Source organism: Geotrypetes seraphini, chromosome 1 (genome assembly GCF_902459505.1).
Source record: "Geotrypetes seraphini chromosome 1, aGeoSer1.1, whole genome shotgun sequence".
NCBI lineage: Eukaryota > Metazoa > Chordata > Amphibia > Gymnophiona > Dermophiidae > Geotrypetes > Geotrypetes seraphini.
In genome coordinates this window covers 4265036-4285058 of record NC_047084.1, presented here as the reverse complement: position 1 = coordinate 4285058, position 20023 = coordinate 4265036, and the positions used below count along the sequence as shown (strand labels likewise).

The following is a 20023-nucleotide window of genomic DNA, read 5'->3' as shown; positions in this document are numbered from 1 at the left end:
AATTGGGATAGATTAAATTATTCATTCTGGTGGGAATCCGTATGTTATAGCTTTAAAATGGAAAAGTTTATGGCCATTCAGAAGGGATATTATAAAAAATTTATGGAAGTTTGGGAACCATTAACTAAATATTGTAAAGATTGATTTATTTGTATAACTGAGGAAAATATGCACATCCGGGGAGCGGGGAGGGGGATATGTTTTGGCATTTGTTAAGAAGTATAGAAGGGTTTATTACAAGTATTTTTATGAGGTGTTGGTCAATGGGAAGTGGGTGGGAGAAAATAAGTCTTGTTTTTATTTTATTAAGTATATTGTGCTGTAATGATAATATTTTATGTAAATGCATCATCTTTTGTGCACAATTGAAGTTTTAAAAATGAATAAAGAATATTAAAATAAAAAAAAGAAATTGCATAGAAAATGTATATTTTAAGTGCTGCAGTGAAAGAAGTCAAAGGTATGCGCTATCCTTCCACTGAATTAGATGCCAGGAAATACAATAATTAGGACCCAGATGCCAGGAAATACAATAATTAGGACCCAATCTTATGTATTAAGGTAAACCAAGGAAAAAGAAAAAGTATGCCGAAAACAAATTTCACATGGATAATACTAGTGCATGTAAACTGACCCTGAAAATTGTTATGTTCATATAAATCTTATGAAACACAATAAGCATTTATTGACCTACCTGTGTATTTACTCAGAACAACCTGGGCTGCAGGGATGGCATTCATTTGTAATATGTTATAGCGGTATAGTTCTGTGTTTCTGTTAGTCTTGTCTTGTAATGTTGAACATACCCAATGAGCATATCCTTTTGCTCCCTCGGTCTTAGAAACAAACAAAATTAGCTTAGTAAGGTTCAAACAGCCCAGCTTTAAAACAAAACAACCAACACAAAAATTTGTATCTTAAGGTTATACAACGTATTTTTTCCTAACATGCAGGGGTTTAATAAGTGATCTTTTGTCATTTTAGAAAAGGCCTGTTTGCAAATCTGAAGATATAGAATAACTGAAATATTATATAGTATCAAAGATTTGGAGCCATCTCAGCAGTAGTGTTTCAGACTGCAGCTATGGAAAGAGATTTATGAATGAGGTTAAAAAAAAAAAAAAAAAAGCCATCCCAGCATAGTAGCCTCTCTAAAAAAATGTGTGATAAGTTTCAAGTGATACCAGTTGTTTAGGTTGTGCCACTGAATATCCATCTACAAGTTAAAATAGCCAAATCGGACACCAATGATTTTATAATAGGTCACATAGGTCAGAAGTCACGTACTGAAGGCCTAGTTTATAAAAGTACATAGGCACCTATATTTCTCTATAAAATTTCCTCCACCAAATGTACAGAAATTGCAGTTAAAAAGCAGCCACATACAAGTATGCATCTGAAGCACACATGCATGTATTTTGTTAGCTACATGTTTACTTCATGACTTCGTGTAAGCTCTGCAAAACTCTTCCCCCAAACACACCTACTCCTATATTGTGTACCAAGGCATGTCTCCTTGTATATATATAAACGACTGGGGAATTGGGTCCTTGTATATATATATGCAGTAATTTTATAAAAGGCCTTTTACACACAAACATTTATATGTGAAAAAACCTTTACAAAATTACCCCTTTCGTGTTTTTCCTGCTATCTGTGCAGCCTGCTCGCTCAATTATGTTATATGCTTAAAGCTGTGACATTCAGTTGCTAAACATTAAGGCCCCTTTTTACAAAGCCACAGTAGAGATTTCTACTGTGGGCCGGCTAGGTAAATGCGCTGATGTTAATAGGAATTCCATGAGCGTCAGAACATTTACATTGCCAGCTCATGGTAGAAACCACTACCATGGCTTTGTAAAATCCAGTGTAATTTAGATAATTTATATATTCAAAACTATTCATTCAATGCAAGAACAAACAAACAAATCAAAAAATCATTTATACAGTCAGCACCACTGCTAACCACATACCTGGTTTTGACAACTGAGCTATATGTTTCTGGACCTAAGTCAATATTCAAGCATTCTGTATCGAAGGTATTAAAGGGGAAATTATCAGTGTGAGCTACTGTTATTACATGTTATTTTACTATTGACTCCAGCTATTAGTAACTAGGTCTCACTGTATAAAATGGGACCTGTGATAAAATAGCATGAGTTGTACGTAAAATGTCTTAATGATAACTCAAGTTGATAAACTATCCCCCTAAATGCTTTACATAAATTTATTGGGTGATGGATACGGGTGTTCTCTATGGCTCCCTATTTTGCTACTACATTTTATTTTTGGCCCCTTTGGAATGTTTGATAAGGTTTTGAACTGTTGACTGTTTATATATTCCATTCTCTTTTGTTTTTCTGTATATTCTTCTCTATAATTTATGGTGACGGGGACTCCGGGAGGGGGGTTGGGTGGGAGGATGGGAGGATTTTGTTTTATTGAAAATTGCTATTCTCAGCCTTATATTGTTGATTGCTTGTTTTCACTTTGTGTTTTGTCTTTGGCTCAATAAACATAATTTAAATAGAAAGGCAGCATAACCATAGGTGAAGATGGTTAAGGTGAGGCAGATATGATGCTCTACTGTACCGGAATGAAACCTGATTGGAATTTTTAACTTATTTTCTTTTCTTCAGTTTAATTTCTGCTCTCTGTTTTACTATTTTTATTTCTGCTTGATATTGTATTTAGATTTATTTTATTAGATTTACTACTCTACCCATATTAATCTAAACTAAAACTAAACTAAACCTTAAGTTTGTATACCACCTCATCTCCATAAAGATAGAGCTCGGCACGGTTTACAGATAAATTCAATAAATGAGGGAAGGACATAATAAGAAATTAGAGGTTATGAAGAGGATAGCTAGCTTTACATTTTAAATAGATAGCTTTACGTTTTGGAGAAAAGCCAGGTTTTCAAAATGCTTTCGGAATAATTGGAATGAGCCTAGGTTCAGCAGCAAGGTTATTCCAAATCTCAGTGAATTTGAAGAAAAGGGATTTCCCTAATTTACCTGCATATATGACGCCTTTTAATGAGGGGAAAGATAGTTTGAGTTTGTGGATGGATCTGGTAGTGTCTGGTCTCGAAGAATTCCAGGATAGTGGAATTAGGGGAGGAAGAATGCCATGTAGGATCTTGAATATTAGGCAGGTACATTTAAAGTGAATCATAGAAATCACCAGAAGCCAGTGAAGTTTTGACAGAAGTGGGGAAACATAGTCAAATTTGCTTTTTGCGAAGATCAACCTAGCTGCAGTGTTCTGGATTTGCTGAAGTCTTTGAAGACTTTTATTGGTTAGACTTGGATTGATGGAATTACAATAGTCCAGTCTGGAAAGAATGATTGATTGTACAAGGACAGCAAAATGTGCAAAATAGCAAAATCTATTCTTCTTCTAGGTTTCTTGTTAACAATGTTTTGTTTCTCTAGGGGTCTTCTTCCTTCTTTCCTCTTTTCTATTTATCTTTATCTAATTGATGTTTTTCTCTTAGGCATTTTAGTTAGATTGTGAGCCCGTCTGGGACAGTGAGGGTAGTTACAATACATGTAAAGCAGATTTAGCACAGTGAATGTAACCCATTCTGAGCTCTTAGTGGAGGACAGGATATAAATCTAAATAAATAAATAAGTACCTGTTTAGGAGTGGAAACGTAACCTAATGAGTTCTGCAGTAGATTCTAAACCAGGCAAGCCAGGTTTCAAGTCCCATCTCTACTTCTTGGGATTTTAAGCAGGTCACAACTTTCCACTGCAGGGCTTCCCAAAACTGAGAGTTGTGAAATTTGCAACTTGGACGGGCCCTCCATAAGACATTGTTGACCTGCATCTTTGAGGGCTTGCACATTTTCTTTGATCAGCACTGCTCCATTTTCTCTGGTACAAACAGTATGTGAACTCTCTGGGAACAGTAAAATACCTACTGTACCTGCAACCAACCATAAACGTTTTTTCCTTCATACTAAAACATTTAACTTAATATGGAAAACTTACATGCATACCAAGTTCAGTAGTGTGCCTAAAAAGATCCATTGTTTCATAACTGCCTACAGTTTCTGCAATAAGGGCCTAGAAAAAAGACAAATGAACATCTATCAGATGCTTGACTCCATATATCAAGCTTTAAAACACATACGCATGCACATATTATGAGTAGAGATAAAACAATGCTAAACTGTTCAACTCTAAGAGGTGTTCTCTTAGGATACAAAGAATAGATAAAAATCTCTTGCTACAGGCTATGGTTAAATTAGGGGGAGGAAAATCTCAATCCCAGTGGTCAAAAATAAAAGGGTTTGATAGCAACAAACTCTTTGGGGTTTTTTCTTTTCAAGATAACCAAACTGCTGAATGGATGAGCTGAATTCTAAACTTACACTGTCTAATAGAATGATCAGGAGATCCCCATCAAAAATGTAATTGAATGTGAATATATGGACCGAAGTCCATGTCACAGATCTTCTCTGTAAAAGCTGGGCTATTTATATTGTTAAGTCTCCATAATCATGAGTGGACTGGAACAGGTAAACATTTGTTCATGCTTCCAAAAAAGTAAACAAAAGTCTATGGGATACCCTATCAAGCTACTACCGTACACGTCACCTTAAAAGCCAAATGCTTCTCAATGGGTAACCATTGCAAAGACATTAATATTGGTGTAATATGATCATATTACACAATTAGAAGGCAAACCAGAACAAAACAAGGTGCAATAGACCAAAGAATGAACAACTGTAACAAGGTCAGATATCTCCAAAGATGGACGTAGTTGCTATATTAGACAGCAATAAACAGAACAGCAGACTGAAGAAATCTCGCCATTGTTAAGGTTGAGTCAGTTGGAATTTCCAAACTGTTTACTAAGTCTTTGGGAATCAGCTCATAATAGTCAATAGAAGGTAAAATATTTTTTTTAAATGGTTTCACCTTGAAATCCAAAATGCTTCTGATTTCTTAGCATATATTTATTACTCAACCAGCTAGAAACTGCCACCATACAAGAACTTGACCTAGATATCCCTTCAATCTGGATGCAGTCCACAAAAAAGCTAAGAATAGTGCATCATCAGTATATTATAACAAACGCATATGAAAAAATTAAAGATAAGAGGAATAAATAAATAAAACTCTGGGAAATACATTTTAGCAGACTCGATAGAGCTATACAACTTGCTCAGTGAACATTTTGTATGCTGTCCTTCAGAAACGATAGAAAACTGAATAAAACAAGTTGTGTGAACCCTATGATTGCAACCTGAAAAGCAACAGGTTGTGATCTACAGCATTAAAGGCAGCTAAGAATAGCATTTCATAGAAAGAAACTTTTTTACAATATGCCTGATACACATACAACATTTAAACTGTGAAAAATCACTTCTAAAGTATTGAAGTTTATGGTGTTTGAAGTATTGTGACAATTTAAAAATGGATATACTGTACCATGGTTTCAAGAATTGAAATTATTTATACCAAAATGAAACAATTAGGAACTATGTACAGTGTTTTATTACAGTTGGGGAATAAAGTTAAAATGGGGTATTACATTGATCAGTAATTAACTTTTGCTAAACTGACTTCCATTTCTTTTTCACCGTTTTTGTTAAATGTTTTAGACAAGAGGATTGAGCAGTCTTTTGTTCCACATGATTTGATTGAAAGGAAGAATAAATAAAGGGCATGAATGCAGAAGTACTACTGACGAGCCTTGGGTACTACACAGAAAAATGAAAATGAACATTAAAAGTAAATGAACAGCTTTGGGCAAACTAAAAACAAGGAAATTTCCAAAACTGAAATATTGCAAAATTGTAGAACAAAACAGCAAAAAATAAAAAATACTGCATTTATGATAACCATAGTCAAGGAAAGAAATATGAAGTGAAGCAAGAAGAAAATGTCACAATGTGAGAATGGACTGGAGTAGACTCAGGGATAACAAAGAAGCCTGTCAAAGAAAAAGCATTGGGTATATAACACCATTTTAGAGTGAAAAAGGAGGAAATGGTATTGGAATACAAAAAAGCCTAAAGCCAGGTGAAAGGATCTTTATTAGGGAAAAATGAATAATGATGAAAATCAACTGAGGGAGGGGGGGGGGGAACAGGCTATACTTAATAGGTCTAGAACTAGGATGGATAAACTATGACTTATGAGCCAGAGCCAAATTGCCAGCATCAAATTTTGGCCTGTTGCCCAACATAATCATCCTCTTAGGCAGCTCATGAACATCTAACAACTGCTCGATCTGCTGCTGATGCAACTATGGGAGTCTTCCTCTGCAATGAGTCATCATTCTTGATCTATGCCTGAATGTCTGTTTTTAATAACACACAAACAGATCATTTAAAGTTGACATTCATTCTTAGACCAACTGGCACTGGCTTGCTGTGGAAGTCAATTGGACCAATCAGACTGCAGCATTTCTTGCCAGTGGTAAACAGGAAGAGAGAGAGGTAACAGCACATCCTGAGACTCCATTCCAAATCACTATCTGCTTGCAATCCACCCTTGCATAAGAACATAAGATCTTATTATATTGCATAAGATCTTATTATATTGATAGGTACAGTATCTCCCTTGACCCCCATTGGGGTGTGGGAGGTGGAGTCTCTTGCTTGGTCCTTGAATTACATCAGAAATGGAATCCAATACAGCCCCGGACCAAAAAGTTTGCCCACTATGGTCTAGAAAAGTGAAGATACTTAACTGTAACAGGTGTTATTTGAGGACAGGAGGCTTATATTCTTACATGTGGGTAATGTCATCCATAGAACCTGGTACAGACACTGCCAAGTGTACTGTCACTTTAAATCTTTAGGCAATGTCCATACCACACACATGCAGGTGCCTTCCCACCTGACGCTAGCATGTGGAATCATCAGTTCAGTAAAAAAAAAAAAAAAGCTAAGCCAACTAGGGGAGGTGGGCAGGTTGTGAGACTACATGCCTGCTGTGCTCAGAGAACTCCTGCTACAGGTTAAGTGTCTTCACTTTCTCTGAGGACAAGCAGCCATAATGTTCTCACATGTGGGACTCCCAAGTTACCAGAATCACATCTCTGGAAGAAGTTAAACATAGAATTAACAAAAGCCTGGAGAAATCCAACAGGGCCGGAGGGAAAGTTGGCTTTTAGATAGTGAAAAGATTCTGCAGAACTGCTTGCCAAACCAACTTTCTTTTCTGGAGTTGTGTTGTAAACAGTAATGAGAGGTAAACATAAGTAATGAGTACCAAGTGGCCTCTATAGATGCAGCTATTGATATTGGCCTTAATAATAATCTTCATCCAGCCAACACAGATAAACCTTAAATCCCCAGTATTGTATGTGGTCTGGATATTACCTCAATCTTTGCAACAAATATAATGTTGAACGAGACGCCTCAGCCCCACCACTCCACCGCAAAAAGTTTCCTTTAAATCGCAGGAAGTACCATGTGGTGCTTCATCATTGGCTGTCATTCATTTTATATAAATTTTTTTCTTTTTCTTTTCTACTTTTTACATTGATCCTTTATATTAATATTATATCTCTCAATTGCATTTGTACTAGAAAGTAGAATCCCTTTAAAGGATGATACTTATCTCAGCCAAACCAGGGGAGCCAGACCCGACATGTTTCGCACATGTATCGTGCTTTCTCAAGGGTCTCCCGAGGTACACCGCCGTCATCCGACTCCAAAAGTTTAAAGAGTCCAACCTTGGTGAAAAAAGAGCAATCTGCCTTCGATGGAGAGATTGGGAGGTAGAGTCAGGGCAATGTTGGCAATGATCTCCTAGAAGGAGTCAAAAAGAAATCTGTTGCTTTGAATAAGACTGAGTTTCCGACTTTGTTGCTTTGCATGGAGATGGTGATTAGCAGGCCTGGAGGATGATAAAGGTGGAAGATTGTAAAAACATTAAGTGTTATAATAGTATGAATTTCTGGTCTGGATGGAGCATTATATCTTCTACAAGAAAAAGATGTAAAGGCTTGATATTTAGACAAAGTTGTCATGGTGACTCTTGTGTGTTTTTTTAATTTGATCAGCTACCTCATCAATTTTATCTCCATACAGATCAATACAGATCATCACCCTTGCATGGAACATCAGAGAGGCATTCCTGTACTGAGGTTTTAAGATCAGAGACTCTAAGCCAAGATAAACGGCACATTGCTACTACCACAGTAGATGTTAAAGAAGAAATATCAAATGCATCGAAGATGCTTCAAGCAAGAAACTTCCTCGTACAGAACAAGTCCTTAGGTAATTTTTGAAATTCTTTTTTCTCTTAAGGGAGGAATTCCTCAAAAGCTGAAAGTTATTTAAGCAAGGATTTTAAATAAATGGAGGTATAGAATTGATAATCCAAGATTCTATTCATCAACATGGATGACTGAAAAATGCGTTTACCAAAGGAGTCTAATATTCTGGCTTCCTTTCCTGGAGGAGCAGACGCATAAGACTTGGGACTGCGTAAATATTTTCAAATAGATTCAATGAGAGAATGATGTTGAAGCTGCATTTTCTTAAAACCTGGACACATGTATCCTATTGTGTCAATTTTTGGGGGAGCTACCTGTATTGACAGAGGGGGTCTCCCATTTTTTTAAACAGTGTCTTTCATGACTTTATGTAAAAGAACTTTGATACTGTAATTTGGAGGTTACTCAGTCAAGGAGCTCAAAATGTTCAGATCATGGTTCTCGATGCGGGTTGAGCATCAGACCCCAAATCCCCTGCTATGGTGAATCAAGCCTAATAGTTGACACATTCTATGTGGTGTCTGTGCATGGGATGCCAATACCGATGCCTATATTAAAAGCAAAGAATTATGAAGAAAATAAGATGAAAATAATACTAGAAAGGCACAAAAAACTTCAAGAGCTTGAACCGCTGAGAAGAGACTGAAAACACAGCATCTCAGCTCCATGGAAAATTTAGAACTGATAGTCCCACATACCGATGTTGGGAAAGAAGGTATCTGCACATATAAAGTATGAGCATTGCCTAAAGATTTAAAGTGACAGTGCTCTTGGAATGTCCATACCGGGTTCTGTAAATGCTATCACACACGAGAATATTGACCTTGGAGAAATCATATTTACATTAAAGTTCTAGTCTTCACTTTCAGTGTCAATTAAATCTTAATTATAATGCTCCACATTATACTTTAGAAAGGTTAATATACCCCTTAAAGAAGTGTAAAATGGTCACAGTTAAACAATGCTTAGCAAGAGGAAGTATGAGAAAATTGTGGTTTATTCAATTTTCTTCTATTATATAATTTTCTTGCAACATATATTGGAAGATTAGGTTTATACCTTTGATAACCTTCTTTCTGTTAGTCCCTGTAGGATTCCATATGCTAGGTGTTTATTCCCAACCCGCAATCTGGGAGTTGTAGAAATCTAACACTTTTCTGAGCATATGCTCCACTTTCTTAGCCTGAGAGCTAGAGAACATATCCAGTTACCGTATTTTTCAGACCATAAGATGCACCGACCTGTAGAAAAGGAAAAACCAAGAAAAAAAATTTGGTTCAGAATTTTTTTCTTCTTGGTTTTTCCTCCTCTACACATAGGTGCGTCTGGTGGTCTGGTGCTGGGAAATCCACAGCCTGAAGAAGTAGCATGCAGCCCGAAGCTGCCTGCAGCCCGAAGTTGCCCACACCCTGAAGAAGCAGTTTGCAGCCGCCGACTCTTCCTCCCCCCCCCCCCCCCCGGTACCTTTTTAAAGTAGCGGTGGTCCAGAGCAGTCTCCTGCTGGATGGCTGCCTTTCTCTGCAGAGCAATGCACAATGCAGGAGCGCAACCTTTGTGCAGAATGCCTGGTCCCGCGCCACTCTGTGATTGGCTGCAGTCGAGTGTGCTTTAAGCGAAATCGGTAGCTGCTTGCCCTGGGCGAGATAAATCGCGGAAATGGCCATTGGAATCCATTGAGTGATTGAAAACTTGGATGCCAGCCGATCATGGCGAGGTACAGCATTGATCAGAAAGCCTGAAATCATTAGTTCACTCCAAATAGTGACGCAAGACTCTCTGGACATACAACTTGCATAAGATCTGATTTTTGCGCTCCGAACCTATGGGATGAAATGCAGGCAACCGAACCTCCTGGTTGACATGGAAAGCTGATATCACCTTTGGTAGAAAGGAAGGTACAATATGGACAACACCTTCTGCATCCGTAAAACGGAGAAATCCTGCACGAAAGGCGACACCAGGAAATACTTCTTCACCGAAAGAGTGGTTGACAGTGGAATAAGCTCCAGTGCAGGTGATCGAGGCCAGCAGTGTGCCAGATTTTAAGAACAGATGGGATGCTCATGTTGGATCTCTACGAGGGAAAGGTCATCAGAGAGCGATTAAATAGGGGGGTGGGTCAATGGTGTGGGCAGACTCGATGGGCCTCGGCCTTTTTCTGCCATCACTTTCTATGTTTCTATGAAAGAGCCTGAAGCTCTGATATATGCCATGCCGAGACATGGCAACCAGAAAGAAAGACAGTCTTGATCATTAGATCCAGAAGAGATCCTTCAGTAGTTTGAATGGGATCTCTCCAAGGCTCTGCAAAACGATGTTAAGATTCCATGAAGGGAAAGGAAGTCGCAAGAGAGGACGCAAACGAAGCACCCCTCTCATAAATCTGGTCACGTCCAGATGAGCAGTAAGCGAACTAGCGCCTCTGCGTGCTTGAAAACATGAAAGGCTTGCAACCTGAACTTTAAGGGCCAGGCCTTTGTCTACGCCTTCCTGAAGAAAAGCCAGGACCACCGATATGTGAGCCCTCTCAGGCTCCACCTGATTCTTAGCACACCACTGTTGGAAAGCCTTCAAGGCTTTGGCATAAGAAGCCATAGTAGAGGGTTTCTTCGAGTGCAAGAGAATCGCAAAAACTACCTCTGAATAACCACGCTTCATGAAGGCTGAGCGCAAAAGCCATGCTGTAAGACCACAACACCGTGGGTTCTCCATGGGCACTGGCCCCTAACTGAGAAAGTATCAATAAAGAGGTAGCCAGAGCTTCTCGTCCTGCTGAAGATGGACGAGATCTGTATACCAAGGATGAGGCCAATCCAGAGCTACTAGAATCACCAGGCCAGGATGCGTTGCTATCCAGCAGATAATCCGACTGACCAGAGGCCACGAAGGGAATAAATATAGGAGCTCATGAACTGGCTAGGGCAGAACTAACATGTCAACCCTAAGCTTCCTCGCTGTGTTTGTCAACTGAAAAAGAGCCTGGCATTTAAGTTCTCTGCTGAAGCCATCAAGTCCACCTGGGGCTGACCCCAGCGCTGCACAATCAGCCAGAACAACTTCTGTGAGAGGGACCAATCTCCCAGGTCCAGGATCTGTCGGTTGAGGAAGTCTGCCTGAATGTTGTCGATTCCAACCACATAGGTCGCTGAGAGAGACAGAAGATGAGCTTCCGTACAGCAAAAAAGCATGTGAGCCTCCTGGCCCAAGGGAGTGCTTCTCGTGCCCCCTTGATGATTTACATTTGCCACTGCTATGGCATTGTCGGAGAATACTTGCACCGCTCTTACTTCCAGAAGGGGCTGGAGAACAAGTAACACCAGCCGAATTGTCCTGAGCTCCAGACGATTGATCAACCAACATTTCTAACGAGGAGTCCACTGCCCCTGAATGTAACGGTCCCCGCAGTGAGCACCCCACCAGACAGGCTGGCATCCATCATAAGAGTCATCCACTCTGATATCCGAAGAAGCCTGCCCTGATGGAGAGACTCCTCCAGAAGCTACCAGCTCAAACTGCTTTGAGCTGGCTCCGTCCATGGGAGAGGCATCTGAAGGGGATGATGCTGCGGAACATACCGAGAGAGGAGAGTCCTATAATGGGTGCATGTGAGTTTGGGTCCAGGGAACCACCTCCAAGGAGGCTGCCATGGATCCCAGAACCAAAAGATAAAGCCAGGATGTGGAGCCGGACAGTCCAGAAGAGCTCAAGAAGAAATACAGGACCCTGCCTGGTGTTGAAGAGAAGACCCAGATACTCCAGGGACTGGGACAGCGTCAAGTTGCTTTTCTTGAAGTTGACAATCTACCCCAATGCCTGCAACAGAGACACCACCATCTCCACCATACTTCTGCACTCCGGACAAGATGGAGCTTGGATTAACCAATCATCCAAGTAAGGATGGACCTGGATCCCCTGCCGGAGGAGAAAGGACTCCACAACTACCATCACCTTGGTGAAAGTGCAGGGCACCATCACAAGGCCAAAGGGCAGTGCAGGGAACTGGAAATGCTGTTGCAGAACATGGAAACACAGAAACCTGCGATGCTCTGAGTAGATTGGAATATGGAGGTAAGACTCCTTAAGATCCAAGGACGCTAGAAACTCCCCTGGAGAGACAGCAGCTATGACTGTGTGCACTGTCTTCATGTGGAAATGAGGAATCCACAAGAAGTGGTTGACTGGTTTTAGATCCAGAACGGGCCTCCAGTCTTCCGAGCCTTTCTTTGGCACGATGAAGTATAAGGAGTATCTGCTAGGCCCAATTTGTGTTCTGGAACTGGTTCTATCACTCTGATGTCTATGAGACATTGTACAGTAGCATGGACTTGGGACTCCTTTTCCGGCCGACCTGCCGTAGAATTCAGAAATAGATCCAGAGGCAGGCAAAAGAAGTCTATCTTGTGCCCCTCCCAAATGATGTCTAGTACCCATTGAGCCAATGAAACGCGAGTCCACTTCTGATAAAATTGAGAAAAGCGACTTCTGATATGGAGAAGCCCTGCCTGACTCCTGGTGTCATTGGGGCTTCTTAGGAGAAGCTGCTGCTCAGGAACCTGAGGCCTGAGGCTAACAGGAATGAGAACTGCTGTAACAACAGCAGTAGCCCTGGGAATATCTCTGGGAGGAAGATTCCGCGGAGCCATGATGAAACCTGCAGGAGAAACGAAAATTACTATGATCCCCTCCCATTGACTGATGAGTCCTGTTTACAGGGAGAGACTTAGGGCGGCACTTGGCAACACTAGTTATGAGGTCATCCAAACCTTTAACAAAAAGAAGCTGACCCTTAAAAAGAAGTCTGCTCAAGGTGGCCTTTGAGGCAGTGCTCCCAGCCTAATGACAGATCCAAAGAGTCTGGCGGGCAGACAATGCATAAGCAGAGACCTTACTAAGAACTTGAATAATATCATAAAGGGCGTCTGCTACATAATCCATATCATCCATTACCAGAGGAGGACAGGCAGGTACGTCCGCAGAGGACACACCGCGCAATCTGGAATGATATGCTCGTGCCGTAAAGGAAGCAGCCACCGCCGCTTTGATACCCAAAGATGCCACTTCAAAAAACTTTTTTTCAACATAATGTCCACCCTGTGATCCCTGTCACTAGGGAGAGCTGTGCGCCTGATAAACTGTGCTATGGCAGAATCCACTTTAGGCTGTTCAAAAACTTGCTGAAAATCAGGTGCCAGTGGATAAAGCTTAATAGCTTTAGAAGGCCGGAAAGAGCTCTCTGGAGAGTCTCACTGTTCAGTAACCAGCCCAAGAAGTTATGGATGGGATGGAAAAAAGGAAGGCAGGAAATTAGAGCGGTCCACGACCGAAGCCTAAGAAGTGGAAAGTGGAGGATTTAATTTGAGATCTTTCAAAACATCAGCAATGAAAAGATGGACAGAACCATGCTTAAATAATCTGCATACAGAAGGTTCATCACCCAAATCCGGACTCTGATGGGGGCCAAGATGTCTAGTCCCGGCAAGGGTATCAGCCGGATCCAAAATAGAAGCAGTGTCAGGAGACAGTAGCAGCATAATATCTGAATGGCAACTGCTGGAATCGAGGTCTGCCACCACAGGAAGAGACGGTTCCTGAACAGGAAGCTTCGTCACTGGCGCAGCAGGTTAAGATGGTCCTAACGCGCCCACAGGTCATGTCGAACAAGCAGGGTCCACAGAATATGCTTTCCAGAGAAGCTGAATAAATTCTGGTGAAAAAATCACACCCCGCAACTATGGCAGAGAGCTGTTGAGGCGCACCTGCTCCACCAAGAGAGTCCTCAGACTTGGAATGCAGGTGTTTTACGCCAGACTCTAGAAGGACCGCTGGGCGATATTTTTTTCCCTGAAGTCACAGTCCCAGGCTGGCTCCCCAGCCATAGAAAACGCATAGGAGGCGAACTATGAAGCTCCCGCCCCCCTCCCCCTGGTGCTACGGCACATGGTCGTTGATCCAGCGTAATCAATGCATACATCCAACAGATTAGGGGCTGGGGAGTCCATCCCAAATGATTTTTAAACAAATCAAGGGGTATAGAGGCAGAAAAAAAACTTTGAAAAAAAAAAGATAGATGAAAATTCAAGATGGCCGCCACCAGCAAATTTGCACCAAAACCAGCAAAAATAAACAAAACAATAAAAAATAAATAATAGCCACAATAATAGCAACAATAAAAAATAGCAATTTGGGATCTGGGGAGGTGGAGGACCTGAACCCTGCCCTCAGAAACTGTGAAAAACTTTAAAAGCGTTCAGCGCCACCCCCGAAGTTCCCATAGGAAATAATGGAGGCTTATTCAGTTCTGTAGTGCCTTGGCTTTCAGCAATTTTAACAGCAGCTGAAGGGACAGAAAGGAATTTCTGCCTCAGAAACTTCTTCAAATGACAAGAGTTGAAGAACTTCAGACTGCCAACTGGCCAGACACTAACTATGACCTCCGCACCATGGATCCTCGCCACATGATCTGGGGCGGGAAAGGCAGCCTGCACCTTGATACCTTGGGTGAGTTTCACTCCAGACGCATATAGCCTGCACTGAAAACTCTTTGCAAGCCACCGAGAAATGAACTTTAAGCGAAAAAAGAAGCAAAGCAACTGCAAAAAACTTCTGCACGGATTGCTTGCAGAAATTGTAACTTGATACGTTCTCTAGCGCTCAGGCTAAGGGGTGGGGCATGTGCTCAGAAAAGTGTTGGATTTCTGCAACTCCTGGATTATGAGTTGGGATTGAACACCTAGCATATGGAATCCGGAAGGGATGTAACGGAATTGGCTATTGAACACAGTTTAATGGAATTAAAAAAAAAAAACCCTAACTAAACCACAAAATTTAAATAAATATCGAATTATACGTACCTGCCCAATCCAGCACATTACATAAGAGGGTTCAAGGGACTGAGCTACTTTAAAAGCTTCATGACTCAGCTAAAAACAAAACAAAACAAGAGTCAAAAAACATTAAATGCACACTCAATATGTACTTAATAAATTTTTAAAAATTGTCTATACAAGCATAGACAGTGCTGGTTGATCTATTATTTGAAGTGTCGATATGGCTATGTCTCTTTCGAAGATGCAAAAGAAGAACAAAAGATAAGATTTATGACTACAGGATAGAGCCCTCAGAATCTTTCTTTCTTTGTGCAATCATTTTAAAACTTGTATTAGAAAATTATCCATATCTAAATATCATAAGGCCGATATTCAAAAGTTATATGCTCATTGGTGGCCAGTAAATATAACTCCTAAAGATAGGCTAATGCTAGATCAAGAAGATCTTTATTTAGTCATATTAGAAATAGAGACTGTGGATCTCAAGTGCCCGCCGCTATTTAGCCTTTAGAACAAGTCTTGGCTAATAGCCTGGATGCGGGCTATCATCGGTCCAATTGTCTCTCTTTTTCTTCATTTTTAATTTTGTGTGAAAACTTTTACTATTATTCTTTTTTATTAGCTATTTTCTTTCTTATTATTCTTTCTTTCTATTTTTCATTTACTTTGACCTCTAGGGGCTCCGATACATATAACTTGCTCTCTTATGTAAGATTTTATCCATAATACTTAGCTCAGGTGCTGTATTCTATCCGGCCTTCCAGAGATAGTACGACGGAAGATCTCTGTTTCGCTCTCACTTTATAAAAAGAGCTTCTTCAGGAAAGAGCATTATGCGATTGCCATTATTCCAAAGATAAAAGAAAGAAACAATATAAATTTAAGTTATGTAATAAAACTTTATGATTTTTTATTCTAAATTGAGACTGCTCTTTCTTGCTGTCGATGAAGACTCCGGGGGGGGGGGGGGGGGGCCGCCCAAGGGTATATTTTTCCCTTTTAGTTTAAGTTAGTTCCTTTACATTTCCTTTCTTGTCTAATTTTTCTAAATCTGGAATGACTCATATATCTTAAATGTCTTGAATATCTTAAATGATTGTTATTGTGATAAAAGTCTGTTCATTAAAATATAAATACTGGTGAAAATCCTACTTATCATTTAGCAAGACCTCAACTGATTCTGGTTTTTAGAGAAACCTCGGCATAATTTAGCCGTTAGAAAGAATCTTCTGAATCGCAAACGGGTCAAAGCCCTATATGATCTACTTTTAAAGGCATTCTTTGGCATTTCCGGTACGAATTTGCCGGAAGTGATGTAATAATTACATACTATCTTTAAATTTTTTGTATGCGTTTCAGATACTTTCTAACGGCTAAATTACGCCGAGGTTTCTCTAAAAACCAGAATCAGTTGAGGTCTTGCTAAATGGTAAGTAGGATTTTCACCAGTATTTATATTTTAATGAATAGACTTTTATCACAGTAACAATCATTTAAGATATTCAAGACATTTAAGATATATAAGTCCTTTAACTCTAACACATTTAGAAAAATTAGACAAGAAATGAAATGTAAAGGAACTAACTTAAACTAAAAGGGAAAAATATACCCTTGGGCGGCCCCCCCCCCCCCCCCGGAGTCTTCATCGACAGCAAGAAAGAGCAGTCTCAATTTAGAATAAAAAATCATAAAGTTTTATTACATAACTTAAATTTATATTGCTTCTTTCTTTTATCTTTGGAATAATGGCAATCGCATAATGCTCTTTCCTGAAGAAGCTCTTTTTATAAAGTGAGAGCGAAACAGAGATCTTCCGTCGTACTATCTCTGGAAGGCCGGATAGAATACAGCACCCGAGCTAAGTATTATGGATAAAATCTTACATAAGAGAGCAAGTTATATGTATCGGAGCCCCTAGAGGTCAAAGTAAATGAAAAATAGAAAGAAAGAATAATAAGAAAGAAAATAGCTAATAAAAAAGAATAATAGTAAAAGTTTTCACACAAAATTAAAAATGAAGAAAAAGAGAGACAATTGGACCGATGATAGCCCGCATCCAGGCTATTAGCCAAGACTTGTTCTAAAGGCTAAATAGCGGCGGGCACTTGAGATCCACAGTCTCTATTTCTAATATGACTAAATAAAGATCTTCTTGATCTAGCATTAGCCTATCTTTAGGAGTAATTAGTGTGTTTACACTTGAAAAAACAAAGGTTCAACAGTAAATATAACTGCCATATCAACAGACTTTCAGTCCTTTCGCAATAATACTGGGTCATTCAGACAGATTTTCAGCCCAATATTATCCATATAGAGCAGGGGTGAGGGGGGCCTGAAACAAGGGTGAGATGTGAAATATTCTGGATAGTAGCACTATTCAACAATTTTTAGGGGGAGAGATTCAGGCCATGGTGGTCAATGTTTAAGCTGCTGACCAACCGCTATGAGCTGAATTGAATCCTTATAGTCAATAATGGACTGCAAATGGGCACCAGCACTGAATATCTAGGTCACAGCAGCCACCTGCAAGCTAAGGGGCTCATAATTTATTTTTTTTTTATTTTTTTCAAGATGGTGACCAGTTAATTCATCAGCTGTGCTATCTCCCTTCCTTACTTTTATTTTGAATTTATTTTTAAGATTCTCCTACATCTTTATTAAGTCTTCTTTTATCCTTTAATTTTTCCTTTTGTTTTTGATCTGATTTGAATATTTTTTTGGTCCTAAAATTAATTTTTCTTCTCATTATACTGCACACGGCTGTTGGTTCTATGGGCTAACGGCCTCAAGGCAGTAGGTATTCTTCCTACCCTTTTGCAGCAGGATCAGAGTTCTTTTGCGGAGTATTCCTCCTCCCTCTTCTGCTTGTGTTGGAAAGTTTGCCAAGGTGATGGAGGTCAGCGGTGGGGAGATTGATGTTTTGCTCGCCGGTGTGAGAGTGCCACATTGTATCAATGGAGGAGGCAGCCTGTGGGGATATCCTGCATGCTGGCGAGGGTGCAGGTTTTCTGTGTTGCCGCGGAGACCAATGATGAAAATCATCCAGCGCCTGTGGCTGATGGAGCCAGAGACAAGGGTTACGGATGCTCAACCGATGCAGCACACAGTTGGTGAATCAGCTCTTTCGGAGGCGGCTGACTATTGGGTCTTCCTTCTTTCCTGATGCTGAAATTGGACCCGAAACCACCAAAATCGGAGTTCCTGTGGCCTGCCGCGTCTGAAAAGCCTGGGACTTTCCTGACGCTGAGGACAAGGAACCGACAGACTTGAAAAGGGAATCCCCAGCCACTCTGGTGGCAAGGGGATCATTTTCTCCCTGACCATCAGTGGCTGGAGAACCCTCCCTGTGGGCGTCGGGGGAAGCCCGGGCTTCCCTGCGATCCAAAGCCGACTTGCGAGACACCATCGGGGGGGGGGAGGCGCCCTGGTCGCCGACATCCACTGCCAACGAGGCTGCCTTTAAAAGTGCTCATTGTGTTGAAAACCACTCTAGTTGCAAGAAAAAGTGCCGGTTAGATGAGAAAATACAGAAAAAAAGGCAGTTAATAAAGAGAAATGAGCCCTTTAGATCGGCATACCTCAGGATTTTTAAATTTTTTTTACACAACAGACTCCACGGCTCTCAAAGCCGGAGGGCTGACCAACCAGGTGGCCAGGCCGCTGTCTGAGGCACCTCTATAAAAATGTGAGGAGGTGGAGGAAAGTGGGGGAAAGGACCCAACACAAGACCAGCCAGGTTTAACACCCCTGAGGTCAGGCAGATCCTCAAACAGGACCCATCCAAGCTCTATCCGGGGAAAAGGGGAACTTAGGAGTCCAAAAACAAAGTTCCAACAAAATTAAGAGGGGAGCCAATCTAGTCTTACCACCTGCTATGGAGACTGAGACTGACTGGATTAGTAGGGGGATTCTAGCCTGACATCAGACCTATTGCCTGAACAGTGGTCCCAGACTAATTTTGTAACTTACCTCTAATCTTCTAATCCTATCCTTATAACCTACCTCTACTCCTATCTGTACCCCTCAATCCCTTTGTCCTCTAGGTACCTATCCAAACCTACAGGGCTTCAAAGAAGGTTTGGATAGGTACCTAGAGGACAAAGGGATTGAGGGGTACAGATAGGAGTAGAGGTAGGTTATAAGGATAGGATTAGAGGATTAGAGGTAAGTTACAAAATTAGTCTGGGACCACTGTTCAGGCAATAGGCCTGATGGGCCACCGTGTGGGCGGACCGCTGGGCAGGATGGACCTCTGGTCTGTCCCAGCGGAGGCACCTTCTTATGTTTTTATGTTCTTATACAAGTTTGTGCTCAGTTTCCATCTGCTGGTAGCAGTGAGGCATATAACTCATTCGTAAAGACTATACCGGTCTACCAAGCGAAATAAAATGACAGTTTTCAAATTAGTCCCTATTATTTTTCCTTCTTCTTCTTATATTTGTTTTTGTTATTATTTATTTATTTATATTTCATATTACAGTTGTATTTAGGCCTGCACTAAAATGTGATTTGTCCGGTTTATGAGAAAATTTTATTAATATTTTTCTTTTTTTTATATTTCTCCTACGTTCTGATTCTCTTCCTACTCTTATTCACTCCTCTTTCTTTTAATTCAAAATTAATATTATCTGCTCTTTTTCTCTTATTTGTCAAAGTTCTTCTTATTACTTTCCTGGCACCATAGCACAGATTGTGATCCCTATCTAGGACAGATAGGGAGATTTTGTGTGATGCACTCCCGTTTAACCAATTTTAATATTAATATTTTCTCCCTATTGTATTCTTTTGTACACTGCCATGAACCGAAAGGCATATGTGCAGTATATAAATAAAGAATTATACTATGTTATAATAAAAAAATAAATACATCTAAAAACCCACCTAAATTGGTACTTGGACGATCAAAAAGACAGGTCGTCCAAGTACCGATAATCGAACAGGGTTTT

At 40.3% G+C, this 20023-nt stretch overlaps 1 protein-coding gene across 3 annotated transcripts in view; it reads right to left on the bottom strand.

Moving 5' to 3' along the window:
- TTC37 (tetratricopeptide repeat domain 37) overlaps window positions 1-20023 on the bottom strand; it is a 238848-nt gene that overhangs the window by 103279 nt on the left and 115546 nt on the right. For all 3 annotated transcript variants that reach the window (XM_033917115.1, XM_033917275.1, XM_033917201.1), the window contains exons 24-26: window positions 15102-15170; window positions 4002-4076; window positions 695-836 (exon numbers count right to left, since the gene is read on the bottom strand). In XM_033917115.1, coding sequence (XP_033773006.1) covers window positions 695-836; window positions 4002-4076; window positions 15102-15170 — 286 coding nt within the window. The remainder of the gene's footprint in view (window positions 1-694; window positions 837-4001; window positions 4077-15101; window positions 15171-20023) is intronic.